Here is a 24325-nt window from a genome sequence, read left to right on the forward strand (position 1 = left end):
ATCCATTTTGAGTTTATTTTTGTGTATGGTGTTATGGAGTGTTCTAATTTCATTCTTTTACATGTAGCTGTCCAGTTTTCCCAGCATTACCTACTGAGGACACTGTCTTTTCTCCATTGTATATCCTTGCCTCCTTTGTCATAGATTAGTTAACCATAGGTATGTGGGTTTATCTCTGTGCTTTCTATCCTGATTTATTGATCTATATTTCTGTTTTGGTGTCAGTACCATAGTGTCTTGATTACTGTAGCTTTGTAGTATAGTCTGAAGTCTGGAAGTCTAATTCCTCCAGCTCTTTTTTTTCCCCCTCAAGACCGCTCTGGCTATCTGGGGCCTTTTGTGTCTCCCTACAAATTTCAAGATTTTTTTGTTCTAGTTCTGTAGAAAAATGCCACCAGTAATTTCATAGGGATTGCATTGAATCTGTAGATTGCTTTGGGTAGTATAGTCATTTTCACAATATTGATTCTTCTGAGCTAAGAACATGGTATATGTCTCCATCTGTTGATATCATCTTTGATTTCTTTCATCAGTGTCTTATAGTTTTCTGAGTACAGGTCTTTTACTTTCTTAGGTAGGTTTATTTCTAGGTAGTTTATTCTTTTTCTTGCAGCAGTAATGGGATTGTTTCCTTAATTTCTCTTTATGATCTTTCATTGTTAGTGTATAGGAATGCAAGAGATTTCTGTACATTAATTTTGTATCCTGAAACTTTACCTAATTCATTGATTAGCTCTAGTAGTTTTCTGGTGGCATCTTTAGGATTCTCTTATCTATGGTATCATGTCATCTGCAAACAGTGACAGTTTTACTTCTTCTTTTCCAATTTTTATTCCTTTTATTTTTCATCTCTGATTGCTGCGGCTAGGACTTCCAAAACTATGTTGAATAATAGTGGCGAGAGTGGACATCCTCGTCTTGTTCCTGATCTTAGAGGAAATGCTTTCAGTTTTTCACCATTGAGAATGATGTTTGCTGTGGGTTTGTCATATATGGCCTTTATTATGTTGAGGTAGTTTCCCTCTATGCCCACACTCTGCAGTGTTTTTATCATAAATGGGTGTTGAATTTTCTCAAAATCTTTTCCTGCATCTATTGAGATGATCATATGGTTTTTATTCTACAATTTGTTAATATGGTGTGTAACATTGATTGACTTGTGTATATTGAAGGATCCTTGCATCCCTGGGATAAACCCCATGTGATCATGGTGTATGATCCTTTCAATGTGTTGTTCGATTCTGTTTGCTAGTATTTTGTTGAGGATTTTTACATCTCTATTCATCAGTGATATTGGTCTATAATATTCTTTCCTTGTAGTATCTTTGTCTGGTTTTGGTATCAGGATGATGGTGGCCTCATAGAATGAGTTTGGGAGTGTTCCTTCCCCTGCAATTTTTTTGAAGAGTTTGAGAAGTTTGGGTGTTAGCTCGTCTCTAAATGTTTGATAGAATTCACCTGTGATGCCATCTGGTTCTGGGCTTTTGCTTGTTGGAAGATTTTAAATCACAGTTTCAATTTCATTGCTTGTGCTAGGTTTGTTCATATTTTCTATTTCTTCCTCATTCAGTCTTGGAAGTTTATCCCTTTCTAAGAATTTGTCCATTTCTTCCAGGTTGTCCATTTTATTGGCATAGAGTTGCTTGTAGTAGTCTCTTATGATGCTTTGTATTTCTGTGGTGTCTGTTGTAACTCCTTTTTTATTTCTAATTTTATTGATTTGAGGCCTCTGCCTCTTTTTCTTGAGTCTGGCTAAAGTTTTATCATTTTTGTTTATCTTCTCAAAGAACCAGCTTTTAGTTTTATTGATCTTTGCTATTGTTTTCTTTGTTTCTATTTCATGTATTTCTGCTCTTGTCTTTATGATTTCTTTCCTTCTAGTAACTTTGGGTTTTGTTCTTCTTTCTCTAGTTCTGCTAGATGTAAGGTTATATTGTTTATTTGAGATTTTTCTTGTTTCTTGAGGTAGGCTTGTATTGCTCTAAGCTTCCCTCTTAGAACTGCTTTTGCTGCATCCCATCGGTTGTGGATCATCGTGTTTTTTTTGTCATTTGTCTCTAGGTCGTTTTTGATTTCCTCTTTTATTTCTCCAGTGATCACTTGGTTATTTAGTAACGTATTGTTTAGCCTCCATGTGTTTGTGTTTTTTACGTTTTTTCCCCTGTAATTGATTTCTAATCTCATAGCATTGTGATCGGAACATCTGCTTGATATGATTACAGTTTTCTTAAATTTATTGAGGCTTTATTTGTGACCCAAGATGTTATCTATCCTGGAGAATGTTCCATGTGCAGTTGAGAAGAACGTGTAATCTGCAGTGTTTGGATGGAATGTCCTATAAATATCAATTAAATCTATCTGGTCTATTGTGTCAGTTAAAGCTTGTATTTCCTTATTAATTTTCTGTCTGGATGATCTCCATTGGTGTAAGTGAGGTGTTAAAGTCTCCTGCTATTATTGTGTTACTATTGATTTCCTCTTTTATAGCTGTTAGCAGTTGCCTTATATATTGAGGTGTTCCTATGTTGGGGGCATATATATGTATAATTGTTATATCTTCTTCCTGGATTGATCCCCTGATCATTATGTAGTGTACTTCCTTGTGTCTTGTAACATTCTTTATTTTAAAGTCTATTTTACATGATATGAGTATTACTACTCCAGCTTTCTTTTGATTTTCATTTGCATGGAATATATTTTTCCATCCCCTCACTTTCAGTCTCTATGTGTCCCTAGGTCTGAAATGGGTCTCTTGTAGACAGCATATATATGGGTCTTGTTTTTGTATCCATTCATTGAGCCTGTGTCTTTTGGTTGTAGCATTTAATCCATTCACGTTTAAGGTAATTATCGATATGTATGTTCCTATTACTATTTTCTTAATTGTCATGGGTTTGCTGGGTGGGTCCTTTTCTTCTCTTGTGTTTCCAACTTAGAGAAGTTCTTTTAGCATTTGTTGTAGAGCTGGTATTGTGGCCCTGAATTCTCCCAGCTTTTGCTTGTCTGTAATGTTTTTGATTTCTCTGTCAAATCTGAAAGAGATCCTTGCTGGGTGGAGTACTCTTGGTTGTAGGTTCTTCCTTTTCATCACTTTAAATTTATCATGGCACTCCCTTCTGACTTGTAGATTTTCTGCTGAGAAATCAGTTGTTAACCTTATGGAAGTTCCCTTGTATGTTATTTGTCATTTTTCCATTGTTGCTTTCAATAATTTTTCTTTGTCTTTAATTAATTTTTGTCAATTTGATTACTATGTGTCTAGCATTTTTCTCCTTTGGTTTATCCTGCCTGGGACTGTCTGCACTTCCTGGACTTGGGTGGCTATTTCTTTTCCCATGCTAGGGAAGTTTTTGACTATAATCTCTTCAAGTATTTTCTCGGGTCCTTTCTCTCTCTCTTCTCCTGCTATAATGCAGGAGAAGAACCCCTATAATGCAAATGTTGTTGTGTTTAATGTTGTCCCAGATGTTTCTTAGGGTATCTTCAATTATTTTCATTCTTTTTCTTTATTCTGTTCCATGGCAGTGATTTCCACCTTTCTGTCTTCCAGGTCACTTATCCATTCTTCTGCCACAGTTATTCTGCTACTGATTCCTTCTACTGTATGTTTCGTTTCAGTTATTGTATTGTTCATCTCTGTTTGTTTGTTCTCTAATTTTTCTAGGTATTTGTTCCTTAATTCTTCTAGGTCTTTGTTAAGCATTTCTTGCATCTTCCCGATCTTTGCCTCCATTCTTTTTCCAAGGTCTTGGATCATCTTCACTGTCATTATTCCAAATTATTTTTCTGGAAGGTTGCCTATCTCCACCTCATTACGTTGTTTTTCTGGGGTTTTATCTTGTTCCTTGATCTGGTATAAAGTCCTCTGCCTTTTCATTTTGTCTATCTTTCTGTGAATGTGGTTTTCCTTCCACAGGCTGCAGAATTGTACTTCTTCTTGCTTTTGCTGTCTGCTCTATGGTGGATGAGTCTATCTTAGAGGGTTGTGCAAGCTTCCTGATGGGAGGGACTGGTGGTGGGTAGAGCTGGGTGATGCTCTGGGGGGCAGAGCTTTAATCTGCTTGTCTGTGGATTAAATAAAACTTTAATAAGTTTAATACGCTTGTGGGCTGATGCATGGGGCTGGGTTCCCTCCCTGTTGGTTGTTTGGCCTGAGGTGACCCAGCACTGGAGCCTACCTTGCTCTTGGTGGGGCTAATGGTGGACTCTGGGAGGGCTCATGCCAGGGAGTATTTCCCAGAACGTCTGCTGCCAGTGTCGTTGTCCCCACGGTGAGCCACAGCCAAACCCACCTCTGCAAAAGACGCTCTAAAACTAGCAGGTAGGTCTGGTCATTCTCCTACGGGGTCACTGCTCCTTCCCCTAGGTCTTGATATACACACTACTTTGTGTGTACCCTTCAAGAGTGGATCTTTGTTGAGACTCTGAGTCTCTGAGTGGAGTTGAGACACTGAGTGGAGTCGCACAGACTCTGGGTCATGTGAAGCTTCGATGCTTTGTGGTTCTAGATATCCTATAGGAGACGGTCCATAGCAGGTGAAGCTAATGCTGTTAGTAGAGGTGATGAAGCCAAAGATCTGCAGTTCCGACTAGAGGTGCCAATGTACATACAGGACAAATTCATCTTGTGTGAATGTAGTTCAGGCATGTTTAAGATGAATGCAGTCATGTTAATGCCTAATATAGTCTATCTTGTGCCTCTCCTCAGGGACCCACTTCTCTGTTCCTGAGGCTCTTGTAACTCATGTACAGGGGACTGGAGAGTGGGCTGTGTCCAGTGTGAGCCCTGAGTTACCCTGTGGTTATCTTAGGATACTTTGTATTTCTGTGCTGTCTGTTGTAACATCATCTCTTTCATTTCTAATTTATTTGGGCCCTCTCTTTTTTTTTAAAAAAAATACTACTGTTGTCTTTTATTATTTACAGAAGTTTAATAAGTGTTTGATCTCCTACCCTTACTCTATGTATACTTTCTGCAGTGAGATATTTTTGGTTACTATAAATAATTAGTGAGACTTCTTTTAAGCTACCTTCAAAATTGCTTATAAAACTGCTTTCTTAGTGATGATAGAGCCTTAATAGAAGTCATGTTCTGGTTGTAAATTAGAATGCAATGTGCCAGCAAAAAGCCCCTAAGTTTATGTATCATTACTTCTTGTTCTTTTTTTAATTTTTATTTTTTATCAGAGCAAATTTGATTAAAATGTTGTTTGTTCTAGGTGTGCAAGATGTGGTTCTTTTACACATATACATATATCTATACTTCTTTGCATCATTTTCCCATGTAGGTTATGACACAATGTGGAGTAGTCTTCTCTTGGTATTCCATAGGGCTTTGGTGATTATATATTTCACCTGTATTTCTATATATATGTTAACCCCAATATCCTAATGTATCCAGTCCTCACACCATTCTATTTGGTGAACCATAAGTTTGTTTAATGAAGCTGTGTTTGCATACCTCTGTGGAAATATCTTCATTGCTATCAATTTTTAGCTAACACCTATAAGTGATATTATAGGATATGTGTTTTTGGCTTTCTGACTTAGTACAATTTGCCTTATTCCCTCTAGAAGCATATATGGTGCTGCAAATGGCATTGTTTCATTTTTATCCTTGGCTAATATTCTATCTGTACATGTACCATTTCTTCTTTGTCCATTCATCTGTTGATGGACTTTTTGGTTGCTTCCATGTCTTGTCTATTGTAAAACTGCTGCAGTGCAGATTTGCCTGCCTGTGTCTTTGCAATTCTGTCTTCTTAGGTTATAGGCCCTGGACTGGGCCTGCTGGATCATATAGTAGCTCAGTGTTTACCTTTTCAAGGCACCTCCATACTGTGTGCATTAGTGGCTCTTACCGGCTTACATCCCACTTCAAATTGAGGGTATGCATTTCTCTACAACACCTGCAGCATTGATCGTTTGTTTTTTGCTGATGGTTATTCTGCGTGGTGTGAACTGATACCTCTTTGTGGTTGGATTTGCATGTGTCTCATAATCCCTTGAAATTGAGCTTTCAGGCATGTCTCTTTATTTTTCAATCTCTGAGTACAGCTTAATTCTTCAAATTGTTTTCTTGAAGTATGTGCCACATTTTGAAATTTTTTGACGTTTACCTGCATCAAGACATTTTGAAGGCAGGTTTCACTTACAGCACTGCAGTACTTGTGCATATGAAGTGAGCATTAGCGCAGATTTTATAGCTGCTATTGCAGGTAAAGCCAGAGATCAACAGCCTTTCTACGTTCCCCTCTCTGGTAACTAGGTAAACAGACCTTCCTGACATTGGTGTTCCTTGGTTATTAATTAGACTGGAATGTGCCCTGATAAACAGCCAAAAGCTTGTCTCCTTACATATGTTTGTTTTTAAATTTAATTTATATTTTTTAGTGGAGCAATATTCCATTTTGTATATGGACCACTTTTTACTTATGAAATTCTCTGTTGATGGACATTTTCGTTGCTTCCAAGCATTGGCTACAGTAAATATAGCTGGAGTGCAGTATTGCTAGCCTGTGACTTTTTTTGTGTGTGTGTGTGTGTGTGTGGTACGTGGGCCTCTCACTGTTGTGGCCTCTCCTATTGTGGAGCACAGGCTCTGGATGCGCAGGCTCAGTGGCCATGGCTCACGGGCCCAGCCACTCCGAGGCGTGTGGGATCCTCCCGGACCAGGGCACGAACCCGTGTCCTCTGCATCGGCAGGCAGACTCTCAACCACTGCACCACCAGGGAGGCCCCTAGCCTGTGACGTTTGATTCTCATTTTCTCAGGTGGTAGGCTCAACAGTGGGTACGCTTCATTGACTAGTAGCTCAATGTTTCCCTTTTCAAAGCACTTCCATTCTGTTTTCATTAGTGGCTCTTACCACATCCCCCCTTAGAACCGGAGGTACGCATGTCTCCAAAATCCCTTCAGCATTTATTATTTGCAGCATTATTGTTAATGGCCATTCTGACTGCTGTGAGCTTATGTTTTTGTAATCTGGGTTTGCATGTCTTTAAAAATTCCTACAATTCATCATTTTTCCACACCTTTTCTTTTCTGTTAAAAAAGAAAAAGAAAAAAGTGTGAGTACACTATACGTCTCGAAATTGTCTTTTTGGAAGGTTGCTCTCTTTTGAATTTTTTGGTACATTTTCGACACCAGGAGTTTTGCGGGGGGGGGGGGGCAGGTGTCATTTATAGGCCTGCAATGATTGTGAATATTTGGTGACTTTTAGCAATGGGTTTAAAGCTGCTGTTGTGAGAAACGGCCACAAGGAGGCAGCATTTCTCCTTTCCCAAATCTGGGTACTAGGGCAGCAGAGCCTTTCTGGAAGTCGTGTTCCTATGTTGAAAATTAGAATGGAATGTGCTAGGAGAAATCCCCAAAACTTTATGTCTCATTACTTATTCTTGGCTTTCTTAACTTTTTTAATCAGAGTAAAGATTAGAATATTGTTTGTCCTAGGTCTACAGAGTCTGCTTCATTTGTACATCATATATGTCTCTTCATATACAGATCCTCTTGCCATGTAAAATATTACAGAGTGTTCTGTAGACCTCCCTTGCTATATGGTCAGTCTTTTTGATATATGTATATAATATTTATTTGTACACGTATAGTAAAACCAGTGTTAATTTATCCATTCCCCCACCTTTCCTTTTAGATGGCATAGGTTGTTTTCTAAGTCTGTGAGTGTCTTTCTCTGTGGAAATATGTTCATTTGTGTCAGTTATTAGATAACACCTATAAGTGATACCACATTATATAGGTCTTTTGCTTTCCGACTTACCTCATGTGTTGTGATTCTCTCCAGGCTCATCTGTGGTGCCTCAAACAGCAGTGTTTCATTGTTTTCCATGGCTAATATTCCATTGTGTACATTGATCACTTCTTCTTTATCCATTCACCTGTTGATGGACATTTTGGTTGCTTCACTGTCTTGGCTATTGTGAATAAGGCTGCAGTGCAGCTTTTGCAGCTTGTGTCTTCTGGATTCTGGTCTTCTCAGGTGAGAGGCCCAGTGGTGCACCTGCTGCATTAAATGCTACTTCAATTTTTACTTTTAAACGCAGCTCTTTTCTGTTCTCATTAATGGCTGTTACCACTTTACATCTCACCAGCAGGTAGAGGGTACACAGTTCTGTAAAACCCCTTCAGCATTTACTGTTTGTAGACTTTTTGCTTTTGGTCAGTCGAGTGGTGTGAGTTGAAACCTTTTTGTAGATCAGATTGCATGAATCTAATACTACCTGAGGTTGAGCTTTTATCCATTTTCCTTGTTTTTATTTATTTATTTATTTTTCTTTTCTTTTCTTTTTTTTTTTTGCGGTACGTGGGCCTCTCACTGTTGTGACCTCTCCCGTTGCGGAGCACAGGCTCCGGACGCGCAGGCTCAGTGGCCATGGCTCACGGGCCCAGCCGCTCCGCGGCATGTGGGATCTTCCCGGACCGGGGCACGAGCCCGTGTCCCCTGCATCGGCAGGCGGACTCTCAACCACTGCGCCACCAGGGAAGCCCTATTTTCCTTGGTTTTAAAAGAGAGTGAGTAAAACTTACCTGTTCATACTATCTTCTTGAAAAATGTGCCTGTTTTGAATTTTTTTGTCCATTCCCTAGTTAAGCACAATTTTTTAGTGCAGGTGTTCTTTACAGCCCTGAGTCCTCGTGATTGTTAAGTGATTCTTAGCTGTGGGTTTCAAGCCACTCTGGCGGCCACAAGGCGGCAGCATTTCTACATTTCGAACTCTGGGTTTTGGGGCAGCAGACCCTTCTGTAAATTGTGTTAGTATTAGAGTGGAATGTGCCAGGGCACACCCCCAAGAGCTTATATCACCTTACTTCTTGTCTGTTTTTTACATTTAATTTTTATTAAGTACCAGTTCTAATTTGATAAAAATGTTGTGCTTGTTTAGGTATACAGAATCCTGTTTATTATGTCTATGTATCTATCTATTCATCTTTGGATCCTGTCCCATGTATGTTATTACAGAGTGTTGAGTAGACCTGTCTTGGTATTCCATTGGTATTTTGTAATTATATGTTTCATATTTATTAGTATATGTCTGTTAACACACATATACTAATTCATCCATTCCTTACACCTTTCCATTTGGTTAAACATAATTTTGTTTTCCTAATCTGTGCTTTTCCTTCTCTTGGAAATAAGTTCGTGTGTATCAATTTTTAGGTAACACCTATAAGTGATGTCATAGGATGTCTGTCTTTCAGTTTTTCTTCAAGTTGGGTGATGATGTTTAGGTCGTTCTATGGTGGTGCAAACGGCACAGTTTTATTCTTTTCCATGGTTAATATTCCATTGTGTACATGGACCACTTCTTCTTTGTACATGTTTCTGTTGATGGACATTTAGGTTTCTTCCAAGTCTTGGCTATGGTAAATGTTCCTGCAGTGCAGGATTGCCAGCTTGTGTCTTTTTCATTCTGGTCTGCTCAGGTGATAGGCCCATCAGAGGACCTACCAGATCACATGGTAGCTCAATTTTTAACTTTAAATGAACCGCCATTCTCTTCTCACTACTGGCTGTTACCAGTTTACCTCCCACCAGCAGCAAGAGGATACACAGTTCTCTAAAACCTTTCAGCATTCATTCTTTGTAGTCTATTCTCCTGATGATCATCTGACGGCTGTGAGGTGAACGTTTCTGTAGATTGGATTTGCATGGCTTTATTGATTGCTGATGTTAAATTTTTTCATTCACTTTTTTTTAAAGAGAAAAGGCAAGAAAAGACAAAATATGCATAAAATAAGCCTCTTGAAATTATTTTCTTGAAATGTGGATGTCTTTTGAGTTTTCTGGTCGATTTATGACCCCAGGATTTTTTTTCATGGCAGGTGTCATTTACAGACCTGCAATTATTTTGAATATTAAGTGACTATTAGCGCTGGGTTTAAAGCTGCTGTTGTGTGAAAAGGCCAGAAGACGGCCGCATTTCTCCTTACCAAATCTGGTTACTAGGGCAACAGAGCTATAATGAAAGTTGTGTTGTAGGTTTTAAATTAGAATGGAATGTGCCATGAAAGGTCCCTTAAGATTATGTCTCATTACTTCTTGTTCATTTTTTTAATTTAATTTTTATTTTTTATCACAGCAAATTTGATTACAATGTTTCATTTGTTTTAGGTGTGTAAGATGTGGTTCTTTTACACATATACATATATCTATTCTTCTTCGGATCCTTTTCCCATGTAGGTTATGACACAATGTTGAGTAGTATTCTCTTTGTATTCTGTCGGTCTTTGGTGATTATATATTTCACATGTGTTTGTATATCTATGTTAACCCCAATATCGTAATGCATCCAATCCTCAGACCTTTCCATTTGGTGAACCATAAGTTTGTTTAATGAATCTGTGATTGCCTTTCTTTGTGAAGTATCTTCATTGGTATCAATTGTTAGGTAACACCTATAAGTGGTATCATAGCATATGTGTCTTTCGCTTTCTCACTTTCTACCACTTGCGTGATTACTTTTAGACTCATCTATGGTGCTGCAAATGGCATTGTTTCATTTTTTCGCTAGCTAATATTCCATCTCTACATGTAGCAGTTCTTTGTCCACCCATCTGTTGGTGCACTTTTGGTTACTTCCACATCTTGGCTATTGTAATACTGTGCAATGCAGATTTGACTGCCTGTGTCTTTCCAATTCTGTCTTCTTAGTTTATAGGTCCAGGAATGGGCCTGCTGGATCATATGGTAGCTCAATGTTTACTTTTTAAAGGCACCACCATTCTGTTCTCCTTAGTGGCTCTTTCCAGGTTACATCCCACTTAAAGTTGAGGGTATGCATTTCTCCACAACCCCTTCAGCATTTCTTGTTTATACTTTTCTTGCTGATGGTTATTGTGACTGGTGTGAGCTGATATCTCTTTGTGGTTGAATTTGCTTGTGTCTCATAATCCGTTGAAATTGAGTTTTAAGGCATGTCCTTTTTATTTTTCAAACTGTGATTACAGCTTAGTTCTTCAAAGTGTTTTCTTAAAGTATGTGTTACATTTTGAAATTCTTTTGACATTACTTCCCTCAATATATTTTGAGGGCAGTTTCCATTTATAGCCCTGCAGTACTTGTGCATATGAAGTGACCATTAGCACAGGCTTTAAAGCTTCTTTTGCAGTTAACGGCCAGAGGGAGGCAGCCTTTCAACGTTCCTCACGCTGATACTAGGGAATCAGACCTTACTTCTAGTGGTGTTCCTCGGTTATGAATTAGAGTGGAATGTGCCCGGATAAACCCAGAAATGCTGATGTCTCCTTACATTTGTTTGTTTTTTAAATTTTATTTATATTTTTTATTGGAGTCATATTCCATTGTATACATGGACCACTTCTTGGTGCCTTCCTCTGTTGATGGACATTTTCGTTGTTTCCAACTGTTAGCTATGGAAAATACTGCTGGAGTGCAGGATTGCTAGCCTATGACTGTGTGTGTGTGTGTGTGTGTGTGTGTGTGTGTGTGTGTGTGTGTGTGTGTATGCGGGTCTCTCACTGTTGTGGCCTCTCCCATTGCGCAGCACAGGCTCCAGACGCACAGGCTCACTGGCCCAGCCGCTCTGCAACACATGTGGTCTTCCCGGACCATGGCACAAACCCATGTCCCCCGCATCAGCAAGCGGACTCTCAACCACCGGGCCAACAGGGAAGCCTGCCTGTGACTTTTTTTTTTTTTTTTTTTTTGGTGGTATGCGGGCCTCACTGTTGTGGCCTCTCCCGTTGTGGAGCACAGGCTCCGGACGCTCAGGCTCAGCGGCCATGGCTCACGGGCCCAGCCGCTCCGCGGCATGTGGGATCTTCCCAGACCGGGGCACGAACCCGTGTCCCCTGCATCGGCAGGCGGATTCTCAACCACTGCGCCACCAGGGAAGCCCCTGCCTGTGACTTTTTGATTCTCATTTTCTCAGGTGATAGACCCAGCACTGGGTGTGGTTGATTCACTAGTAGCTCAATGTTTCCCTTTTCATAGCACCTCCATTGTGTTTTCATTAGTGGCTCTTACCACTTCTCCCTTATAATCGAGCATACACATTTCCCCACAACCCTTCAGCATATATTGTTTGCAGCATTCTTGCTAATGGACATTATGACTGCTGTGTGCTGACAGGTTTTTGTAATTTGGGTTTGCATATCTTTAAAAATTCCTACAATTCATCATTTTTTCTCACCTTTTTGTTTTCTGTTAATGAAAAAAAAAGTGTGAGTACAATATACCTCTTGAAATTGTCTTCTCGGAAGGTTGCCCCCCTTTAAATTTTTTTGTTGATTTTTGACCCCAGGATTTTTTCAGGGGGCAGGTGTCATTTACAGAACTGCAAGTTTGATGAATATTTAGTGACCTTTAGCAATGGGTTTAAAGCTGCTGTTGTGGGAAACGGCCACAAGGAGGCAGCATTTCTCCATTCCCAAATCTGGGTACTAGGGGGGCAGAGCCTTTCTGCAAGTCATGTTCCTAGGTTGTCAATTAGAATCGAATGTGCCAGGAGAAACCCCGATAAGTTTATGTCTCCTTACTTCTTCTAGGTCTTTAAAATTTTTTTTATTGGGGTAAAGATTAGAATATTGTTTGTCCTAGGTGTACACAGTCTGGTTCATTTGTACATTATATATGTCTATTCATGTACAGATCCTCTTGCCATGTAAAATATTACAGAGTGTTCTGTAGACCTCCCTTGCTATATGGTCGGTCTTTTGATATATGTATATAATATGTATTTGTATACGTATAGTAACACTAATCTTGATTTATCCATTCCTCCTACCTTTCCTTTTAGATGAGCATAGGTTGTTTTCTCAGTCTGTGAGTGTCTTTCTCTGTGGAAATATTTTCATTTGTGTCAGTTATTAGATAACACCTATAAGTGATATCACAGGATGTAGGTCTTTTGCTTTTTGACTTACCTCATGTTTTGTGATTATCTCCAGGCTCATCTGTGGTGCCTCAAACAGCAGTGTTTCATTGTTTTCGATGGCTAATATTCCATTGTGTACATGGACCACTTCTTCTTTATCCATTCACCTGTTGATGGACATTTTGGTTGCTTCACTGTCTTGGCTATTGTGAATAAGGCTGCAGTGCAGCTTTTGCAGCCTGTGTCTTCTGGATTCTGGTCTTCTCAGGTGAGAGGCCCAGTGGTGCACCTGCTGGATTGAATGGTTCCACAATTTTTACTTTTAAACGCAGCTCCTTCTGTTCTCATTATTAGCTGTTACCACTTTACATCTTACCAGCAGGTAGAGGGTACACAGTTCTGTAAATCCCTTCAGTATTTACTGTTTGTAGGCTTTCTACTGATGGTCAGTCGAGTGGTGTGAGTTGAAACCTTTTTGTAGATTAGATTGCATGAGTCTAATACTTCCTGAGGTTGAGCTTTTATCCATTTTCCTTCTTTTGAAAAGAGAGTAGGTAAAACTTACCTCTTTATACTATCTTCTTGAAAAATTTGCCTGTTTTGAATTCTTTTCTCAATTCCCTGCTTCAGCACAATTTTTCAGGCCCGCTGTCCTTTGCATCCCTGAGTCCTTGTGAATGTTAAGTGACCATTAGCTGTGGGTTTAAAGCCCCTCTGGCAGGAAACGGGCACAAGGAGGCCGCATTTCTCTTTTACCAAATCTGGTTACTAGGGCAAAAGAGCCTTAATGGAAGTGGTGTTGCAGGTGGTAAATTCGAATGGAATGTGCCAGGAAAAAGCCCTTTATGTCCCATTACTTCTTCTTCGTATTTTTAATTTAATTTTTATTTTTTATCACAGCGAATGTGATTACAATGTTTTGTTTGTTCTAGGTGTGCAAAATGTGGTTCTTTCACACATATACATAAATATATTCTTCGGAATCTTTTCCCATGGAGGTTATGACACAATATTGAGTACTATTCTCTTGGTATTCCATAGGTCTTTGCTGATTATATATTTCACATGTGTTTGTATATCTCTTTAACCCCAATATCGTAATGTATCCAATCCTCACACCTTTCCATTTGGTGAACCATAAGTTTGTTTAATGAATCTGTGAATGCCTTTCTCTGTAGAAATATCTTCATTGGTATCAATTTTTAGGTAACACCTATAAGTGATATCATAGTATATGTGTCTTTCGGTTTCTCACTTACTACAAATTTTGTGATTACTACTAGACTCATCTATGGTTCTGCAAATGGCATTGTTTCATTTTTTCGCTAGCTAATATTCCATTTCTACATGTAGCCGTCCTTCTTTGTCCACCCATCTGTTGGTGTACTTTATGGTTCCTTCCATATCTTAGCTAATGTAATATTGTGCAATGCAGATTTGCCTGCCTGTGTCTTTCCAATTCTGTCTTCTTAGTTTATAGGTCCAGGAATGGGCCTGCTGGATCATATGGTAGCTCAAGGTTTACTTTTTAAAGGCACCACCATTCTGTTCTCCTTAGTGGCTCTTTCCAGGTTACATCCCACTTAAAGTTTAGGGTATGCATTTCTCCACAACACCTTCAGCATTTATTGTTTATAGTTTTCTTGCTGATGGTTATTGTGATTGGTGTGAGCTGATACCTCTGTGTGGTTGAATTTGCATGTGTCTCATAATCCATTACAATTGAGCTTTAAGGCATGTCCCATTTATTTTTCAAACTGTGATTACAGCTTAGTTCTTCAAAGTGTTTTCTTAAAGTATGTGTCACATTTTGAATTTTTTTTGCCATTACTTCCCTCAAGACATTTTGAGGGCAGGTTTCATTTATAGCCGTGCAGTACTTGTTCATATGAAATGACCATTAGCACAGGCTTTATAGCTGCTTTTGCAGGTAACGGCCAGAGGGCGAGAGCCTTTCTACGTTCCCCACTCTGGTAACTAGGGAAACAGACCTTCCAGCCAGTGGTGTTCCTTGGTTATAAATTAGAGTGGAATGTGCCCGGATAAGCCCACAAAAGCTGATGTCTCCTTACTTTTGTTTGTTTTTTAAATTTTATTTATATTTTTTATTGGAGTCATATTCCATTGTGTACATGGATCACTTCTTCTTGGTGCCTTCCTCTGTTGATGGACATTTTCGTTGCTTCCAAGTGTTGGCTATGGTAAAGAGTGCTGGAGTGCAGGATTGCCAGCTTGTGTCTTTCTGATTGTTATTTTCTCCGGTGATAGGCCAGGCAGTGGGTGTGACTGAATGACTGGTAGCTCAATGTTTCCCTTTTCAAAGCACCTCCACTGTGTTTTCATTAGTGGCTCTTACCACGTTCCCCTTAGAACCGAAGGTACGCATTTCTCCACAATCGCTTCAGCATTTATTGTTTGCAGCAGTTTTGCTAATGGCTATTCTGACTGCTGTGAGCTGATAGGTTTTTGTAATTTGGGTTTGCACGTCTTTAAAATTCCTAAAATTCATCATTTTTCCACGACTATTTCTCTTTTCATAAAGGAAAAATATCTTTGAGTACAATATAGCTCTTGAAATTGACTTCTTGAAAGGTTGCCCTCCTTTGAAATTTTAGGTCGATTTTCGACCCCAGGATGTTTTTGTGGGGGCAGGTGTCATTTACAGAACTGTAAGATTGATGAATATTTAGTGACCTTTAGCAATGGGATTAAAGCTGCTGTTGTGGGAAACGGCCACAAGGAAGCAGCATTTCTCCATTCCCAAATCTGGGTAGTAGGGCAGCAGAGCCTTTCTGGAAGTAGTGTTCCCAGCTTGTAAATTAGAATGGAATGTGCTAGGAGAAACCCCCATAAGTTTATGTCTCTTTACTTCTTCTAGATTAAAAAAATTTTTTAAATCAGGGTAAAGATTAGAATATTGTTTGTCTTAGGTGTACACGATCTGGGTCATTTGTACATTATATATTTCTATTCATGTACAGATCCTCTTCCCACGTAAAATATTACAGTGTCCCATAGACCTCACTTGCTATATGGTCGGTCTTTTTGATATATGTATATAATACGTATTTGTATACGTATAGTAACACTAATCTTCATGTATCCATTCCCCCCACCTTTCCTTTTTAGATGAGCATATGCTGTTTTCTAAGTCTGTGAGTGCCTTTCTCTGTGGAAATATTTTCATTTGTGTCAGTTATTAGATAACACCTATAAGTGATATCATAGGATACAGGTCTTTTGCTTTCCAACTTAACTCTTGTTTTGTGATTATCTCCAGGCTCTTCTGTGATGCCTCAAAGAGCAGTGTTTCATTGTTTTCCATGGCTAATATTCCATTGTGTACATGGACCACTTCTTCTTTATCCATTCACCTGTTGATGGACATTTTGGTTTCTTCACGATCTTGGCTATTGTGAATAAGGCTGCAGTGCAGCTTTTGCTGCCTGTGTCTTCTGGATTCTGGTCTTCTCAGGTGAGAGGCCTAGTGGTGTGCCTGCTGTATTGAATGCTACCACTATTTTTACTTTTAAACGCAGCTCATTTCTGTTCTCATTAATGGCTGTTACCACTTTACATCTCACCAGCAGGTAGAGGGTACACAGTTCTGTAAAACCCCTTCAGCATTTACTGTTTGTAGACTTTTTGCTTTTGGTCAGTCGAGTGGTGTGAGTTGAAACCTTTTTGTAGATCAGATTGCATGAATCTAATACTTTCTGAGGTTGAGTTTTTATCCATTTTCCTTCTTTTAAAAAGAGAGTGAGTAAAACTTACCTCTTCATGCTCTCTTCTTGAATAATGTGCCTGTTTTGAATTTTTTTGGCCATTCCCTAGTTCAGCACTATTTTTTAGGTCCGGTGTCCTTTACATCCCTGAGTCCTTGTGATTGTTAAGTGACTGTTAGCTGTGGGTTTCAAGCCGCTCTGGTGGGCAACAACCACAAGGCGGCAGCATTTCTACATTTCGAACTCTGGGTTTTTTGGGGAACAGAGCCTTCTTGGAAATTGTGTTTGTAGGCTGCAAATTAGAGTGGAATGTGCCAGGCACACCCCAAAGAGATTATATCTCCTTATTTTATGTTTGTTTTTTAAATTTATCAGTTCAAATTTGATAAAAACTGTTCTGTTTCTCCTATGTGTACAGAATCTGTTGCATTTTATCAATGTATCTGTCTATTCATCTCTGGATATTTTCCCGTGTAGGTTATTACAGAGTGTTGAGTAGACCTGTCTTGGTATTCCATTGGTATTTTGTAATTATATGTTTCATATTTATTAGTATATGTCTGTTAACACACATATACTAATTCATCCATTCCTTACACCTTTCCATTTGGTTAAACATAATTTTGTTTTCCTAATCTGTGCTTTTCCTTCTCTTGGAAATAAGTTCGTGTGTATCAATTTTTAGGTAACACCTATAAGTGATGTCATAGGATGTCTGTCTTTCAGTTTTTCTTCAAGTTGGGTGATGATGTTTAGGTCGTTCTATGGTGGTGCAAACGGCACAGTTTTATTCTTTTCCATGGTTAATATTCCATTGTGTACATGGACCACTTCTTCTTTGTACATGTTTCTGTTGATGGACATTTAGGTTTCTTCCAAGTCTTGGCTATGGTAAATGTTCCTGCAGTGCAGGATTGCCAGCTTGTGTCTTTTTCATTCTGGTCTGCTCAGGTGATAGGCCTATCAGAGGACCTACCAGATCACATGGTAGCTCAATTTTTAACTTTAAATGAACCGCCATTCTCTTCTCACTACTGGCTGTTACCAGTTTACCTCCCACCAGCAGCAAGAGGATACACAGTTCTCTAAAGCCCTTTCCGCATTCATTCTTTGTAGTCTATTCTCCTGATGATCATCTGACGGCTGTGAGGTGAGCGTTTCTGTAGATTGGATTTGCATGGCTTTATTGATTGCTGATGTTGAGCATTTTTCCATTCACTTTTTTTTTTTAAGAAAAAAAAGCAAGAAAAGACAAAATGTGCGTAAAATATGACTCTTGAAATTCTCTTCTTAAAATATTGATGTCTTTGAACTTTCTGGTCGATTTACAACCCTAGGATTTTTTTTGATGACAGGTGACATTTACAGGTCTGCAATGATAGTGAATGTTTCGTGACCGTTAGCACTGGGATTAAAGCTGCTGTTTTGGGAAAAGTCCACAAGGCGGCAGCATTTCTCCATTCCCAAATCTGGTTGCTAGGGCAGCAGAGAGTTTCTGGAAATCCTGTTCCTAGGTTGTAAATTCGAATGGATCGTGCCAGGAAATAGCCTCTTAAGTTTATGTCTCATTACTTTTTGTTCGATTTCTTAATTTATTATTCTTCATGACAGCAAATTTGATTACAATTTTTTTTTTTTTTTTTTTTTTTTTTGGTAGGTGTGCAAGATGTAGTTCTTTTACAAACATATATATATCTATTCTTCTTCGGGTCCTTTTCCCATGTAGGTTATGACACAATGTTGAGTAGTCTTCTCTTGGTATTCCGTAGTGCTTTGGTGATTATATATTTCCATGTGATTATATATTTCCATGTGTTACACCTTTCCATTTGGTGAACCATAAGTTTGTTTAATGAATTTGTGATTGCTTTTCTCTGTGGAAATGTCTCCATTGGTATCATTTTTAGGTAACAACTATAAGTGATATCATACGATGTGTCTTTCGCTTTCCCACTACAAGTTGCATGATTACTTCTAGACTCATCTATGGTGCTGCAAATGGCATTGTTTCATTTTTTCCCCAAACTAATATTCCTACTGTACATGTACCAGTTCTTCTTCTTCCACCCATCTGTTGATGGACTTTTTGGTTGCTTCCATATCTTGACTATCGTAATACTGTGCAAAGCACATTTGCCTGCCTTTGTCTTTCCAATTCTATCTTCTTAGGTGATAGTTCCTGGAACGGCCCTGCTGGATCATATGGGACCTCAATGTTTATCTTTTTAAGGCAACTCCTTTGTGTTCTCATTAGTGGCTTCTACTAGTCCCACTTAGCACCGAGGGTATGCATTCCTCCACAACCCCTTCAGCATTCATTGTTTGCACAATTTCTGACGATGGACAGTCTGAGTGGTGTGAGCTGATAGGTTATTGTACTTTGGATTTGCATGTCCTTAATTCCTAATGTTCAGCATTTTTCCACGCCTTTTTCTTTTCTGTTAAAAAAAAAAACTGTGGGTACAATATACCTCTAGAAATACTCTTCTTGCAAGGTTGCCCTCTTTTGAATGTTTTGGTCGTTTTTCGACTCCAGGATTTTTTTTGTGGGAAGGTGTCATTTACAGGCCTGCAATGACTGTGAATATTTACTGACCTTTAGCACTGGGTTTAAAGCTGCTGTTGTGGGACACGGCCACAAGGAGGCAGCATTTCACCATAACGAAATGTGGTTACTAAGGCAGCAGAGCGTTTATGGATGCCGTGTTCCTAGATTGTAAATTAGAATGGAATGTGCCAGGAAAAAGCCCCTTAATTTTATGTTTCATTACTTGTTCTTTTTGTGTGTGTGTGTGGTATGCGGGCCTCTCACTGTTGTGGCCTCTCCCTTTGCAGAGCACAGGCTCCGGACGTGCAGGCTCAGTGGCCATGGCTCACGGGCCCAGCCACTCCGCGGCATGTGGAATCTTCGCAGACCGGGGCACGAACCCGCGTCCCCTGCATCGGCAGGCAGATTCTCAACCACTGCACCACCAAGGAAGCCCTACTTGTTCATTTTTTAAATTAATTTTTATTTTTTATCAGCAAATTTCATTACACTGTTGTTTGTTCTAGGTGTATAAGATGTGGTTCTTTTACACATATACATATATATATATTATTCTTTGGATCCTTTTCCCATGTAGCTTATCACACAATATTGAGTAGTCTTCTCTTGGTATTCCGTAGGTCTTTGGTGATTAAATATTTCACATGTGATTGTATATCTCTGTTAACCCCAATATCGTAACATATCCAATCCTCAAACCTTTCCATTTGGTAAACCATAAGTTTGTTTACTGTATCTGTGATTGCCTTTCTCTTTGGAAATATGTTCATTGATATCAATTGTTAGGTAACACCTTTAAGACATATCATGGGATAGGTGTCTTTCGCTTTCTGACTTACTACAAGTTGCATGATTACTTCTAGACTCATCTATTGTGCTGCAACTGGCATTGTTTCATTTTTTTCTCTAGCAAATATTCCATCTGTACATGTACCTGTTCTTCTTTGTCCACCCATCTGTTGATGGACTTTTTGGTTGCTTCCATAGCTTGGCTATTGTAATACTGCTGCAATGCAGATTTGACTGCCTGTGTCTCTGCAATTCTGTCTTTTTAGGTTATAGGTCCAGGAATGGGCCTGCTGGATTATATGGTATCTCAATGTTTACCTTTTAAATGTACGTCAATTCTGTTCTCATTAGGGGCTCATTCCAGGTTACATCCGACTTAAAGTTGAGGGTTTGCATTTCTCCACTATACCTTCAGCATTTAGTGTTTGTAGTTTTCTTGCTGATGGTATTCTCACTGGTGTGAGCTGATACCTCTTTGTGGTTGGAAGTGCATGCGTCTAATAATCCGTTGAAATTGAGCTTTAAGGCATGTCCTTTTTTTTTCAATCTGTGATTGCAGCTTACTTCTTCAAATTGTTTTCTTAAAGTATGTGCCACATTTTAAATTTTTTGGTCCATTACTTCCCTCAAGCCATTTAGAGGGCAGGTTTCATTTACAGCCCTGCAGTACTTGTTCATATGAAGTGACCATTATCACAGGTTTTAAAGCTGCTGTTTCAGGTAACGGCCAGAGTGCGGCAGCATGTCTACTTTCCCCACGCTGGTACTAGGGAAACAGACCTTCCTGCCAGTGGTGTTCCTTGGTTATGAATTTGAATGGAATGTGCCCGGATAAACCCACAAATTTGATGTCTCCTTACTTATGTTTGTTATTTAATTTTAATTTATATTTTTTAGTGGAGTAATATTCCATTGTTAACATGGGCCACTTCTTCTTTATGCATTCCTCTGTTGATGGACATTTCTATTGCTTCTAAGTGGTTACTATGGTCAATATTGCTGGAGTGCGGGTTTGCCAGCCTGTGGCTTTTTTGTTATCTTTTTCTCATGGGATAGGCTGAGCAGTGGGTATGCTCGATTGACTGGTAGCTCAATGATTCCCTTTTCAAAGCACCTCCATTGTGTTTTCATTAGTGGCTCTTACCACATCCCCCTTAGAACCGAGGGTACGCATTTCTCCACAGTCCCTTCAGCATTTATTTTTTGCAGCATTTTTGCTAATGGCCATTCTGACTGCTGTGAGCTGACAGGTTTTTGTAATTTGGGTTTGCACGTCTTTAAAAATTCCTAAAATTTATCATTTTTCCAGGCCTTTTTCTTTTCTGTTTAAAAAAAAGAAAAAACTGTGAGTACAAACACCTCTTGAAATTCTCTTGTTGAAAAGTTGCCGTCTTTTGAATTATCTGGTGTATGTTCGTCCTCAGCATTTTTTTTTTTTTTTTTGAGGGGAGGTGTTATTTACAGGCCTGCAATGATTGTGAATATTTAGTGACCGATAGCACTAGGTTTAAGCTGCAGTTGTGGAAAACGGCCACAAAGCAGCAGCATTTCTCCATTACCAAATCTGGTTACTAGGACAGCAGAGCCTTTCTGGAAGCCGTTTTTGTATGTTGTAAATTAGAATGGAATGTGCCAGGGAAAAGCCCCATAAGTTTATCTCTCATTAATTCTTGTTCATTGTAATAATTGTTTTAATTGGGGTAATGATTAGAATGTTGTTTGTTCAAGGTATACACACTCTGGTTCATTTGCACATTATACCTATATATATGTATTCATTTACATGTAAATTATTAAAGAGTGTTCCATAGAGCTCCCTTGCTATATGGTCAGTCTTTTTGTTATATGTATTTAATATGTATTTGTATATACATGTTAACCCTAATCTTAATGTATCCATTCCCCCCACCTTTCCTTTTAGATGAGCATAAGTTGTTTTCTAAGTCTGTGAGTGTCTTTCTCTGTGGAAATACGTTCATTTGTGTCAGTTATTAGATAACGCCTATAAGTGATATCATAGGATATAGGTCTTTTGATTTCTGACTTACCTCATATGTTGTGATTATGTCCAGGCTCATCTGTGGTGCCTCAAAGAGCAGTGTTTCATTGTTTTCCATGGCTAATATTCCATTGTGTACATGGACCACTTCTTCTTTATCCATTCATCTGCTGATGGACAATTTGGTTGCTTCCATGTCTTCTCTATTGTGAATATGACTGCAGTGCAGCTGTTGCAGCCTGTCTCTTCTCAATTCTGGTCTTCTCAAGTGAGAGGCCCAGCGGTGGGCCCACTGGATTGACTTGTAGCTCAATTTTTACTTTTTCATGCAGCTCCTTTCTGTTCTCATTATTGTCTGTTACCACTTTACATCTGACCAGCAGCTAGAGGGTACACAGTTCTCTAAAACCCCTTCAGCAACTATTGTTTGTAGACTTTTTGCTGATGGTCAGTCGATTGGTGTGAGTTGAAACCATTTTGTAGATTAGATCTGCATGAGTCTAATAATTCCTGAGGTTGAGCTTTTAGCCATTTTCCTTTTTTTAGAAAAAGAGTGAGTAAAACTTACCTCTTCATACTATCTTCTTGAAAATTTTGCCTGTTTTGAATTTTTTTGGCCATTCTCTAGCTCAGGATATTTTTTGAGAACAGCTGTCCTTTACAGCCCTGAGTCCTTGTTAATGTTAAGTGACCATTAGCTGTCGGGTTAAAGCCCCTCTTGCGGGAAACGGCCACAAGTCGGTAGCGTTTATACATTTTGAACTCTGGGTTTCTGGGCCAGAGAGCCTTCCGGGAAATTGTATTAGTAAGCTGCAAATTAGAGTAGAATGTGCCAGGGAAAATCCCCAAGAACTTATATCTCCTTACTTCTTGTTTGTTTTTAAATTTAATTTTTGTTTATTATCAGAGCAAATTAGATAAAAATGTTGTGCTTGTTCTAGGTGTACACAATCCGGTTTATTATGTCTATGTATCTATCTATTCATCTTTGGATCCTTTCTCATGTAAGTTATTACAGAGTGTTGAGTAGACCTGTCTTGGTATTCCATAGGTATTTTGTGATTATATATTTCATATGTATTAGTACATGTAGCCCCCATATCCTAATTCATCCATTCCTTACACCTTTCCATTTGGTTAAACATAATTTTGTTTTCTTAATCCATGCGTGTCCTTCTCTTGGAAAAAAGTTCTTGGGTATCAATTTTTAGGTAACACCTATAAGAGATGTCATAGGATATCTGTCTTTTGGTTTCTTTCTTACTTCAAGTTGGGTGATGATCTTTAGGTCCTTCTATGGTGGTCCAAACAACACTGTTTCATTCTTTTCCTTGGCTAATATTCCATTGGTACACGGACCTCCTCTTCTTTGTGCATTGTTCTGTTGTGGACATTTCGATTTCTTCCAAGTATTGGTTATGGTAAATGTGCCTGCAGTGCAGGATTGCCAGCCTGTGTCTTTTTGATTCTGCTCTGCTCAGGTGATAGGCCCATCAAAGGGCCTACAAGATCACACAGTACCTCAATTTTTATGTTTAAACACACATCCATTCTGCTCTCACAGCTGGCTGTTACCAGTTTACATCCCCCCAGCAGCTAGAGGGTACACAGTTCTCTGAAAACACTTCAGCATTTATTCTTTGTAAACTTTTTGCTGATGATCATTCTGACTGCTGTGAGGTGAACGTTTCTGTAGAATGGATTTCCATGGCTTTATTAATTCCTGATGTTGAGCATTTTTCCATGCCTCTTTTTTTTTTAAACAAACAAAAAAAGAAAGACAAAATGTGCGTAAAATATGCCTGTTGAAACTGTCTTCTTGAAATGTTGATGTTCTTTGAATTTTCTGGTCGATTTACGACACCAGGATTTTGTTTGACAGCAGGTGTCATTTACAGGCCTGAAATTATTTTGAATATTACGTGACCATTAGTGCTGGGTTTAAAGCTGCTGTTGTGGGAAAGGGCCAGAACGTGAGAGCATTTCTCCATTCCCAAATCTGGTTGCTAGGGCAGCAGAGCGTTTCTGGAAGTCCTGTTCCTGTTCCTAGGTTGTAAATTAGAATGGAATGTGCCAGGAAAAAGCCCCTTAAGTTTATGACTCATTACTTCTTGTTCGTTTTTTTAACTTAATTTTTATTTTTCATCACAGGAAATTTGATTACAATGTTTTGCTTCTTCTAGGTGTGCAAGATGTGGTTCTTTTACACATATACATATATCTATTCTTCTTTGGATCTTTTTCCCATGTAGGTTATGACACAATGTTGAGTAGTCTTCTCTTGGTATGCCATAGGTCTTTGGTGATTATATATTTCACATGTGTTTGTATATCTCTGTTAACCCCAATATTGTAATATACCCAATCCTCACACCTTTCCATTGGTGAACCATAAGTCTGTTTATTGAA

The 24325-nt window shown here is 38.9% G+C and overlaps 1 protein-coding gene and 1 long non-coding RNA gene across 2 annotated transcripts in view; one reads left to right on the top strand and one right to left on the bottom strand.

The window, feature by feature from the left end:
- Nucleotides 1-13018, bottom strand: part of FMO2 (flavin containing dimethylaniline monoxygenase 2) — a 38000-nt gene extending 24982 nt beyond the window's left edge. The window contains 1 exon segment of the mRNA XM_067020249.1: nucleotides 12905-13018. Coding sequence (XP_066876350.1) covers nucleotides 12905-13018 — 114 coding nt within the window.
- Nucleotides 1-24325, top strand: part of LOC131765786 (uncharacterized) — a 307154-nt gene that overhangs the window by 183252 nt on the left and 99577 nt on the right. The gene's annotated exons all lie outside the window — the stretch shown is intronic.

Source organism: Kogia breviceps, chromosome 1 (genome assembly GCF_026419965.1).
Source record: "Kogia breviceps isolate mKogBre1 chromosome 1, mKogBre1 haplotype 1, whole genome shotgun sequence".
Classification (NCBI taxonomy): domain Eukaryota; kingdom Metazoa; phylum Chordata; class Mammalia; order Artiodactyla; family Physeteridae; genus Kogia; species Kogia breviceps.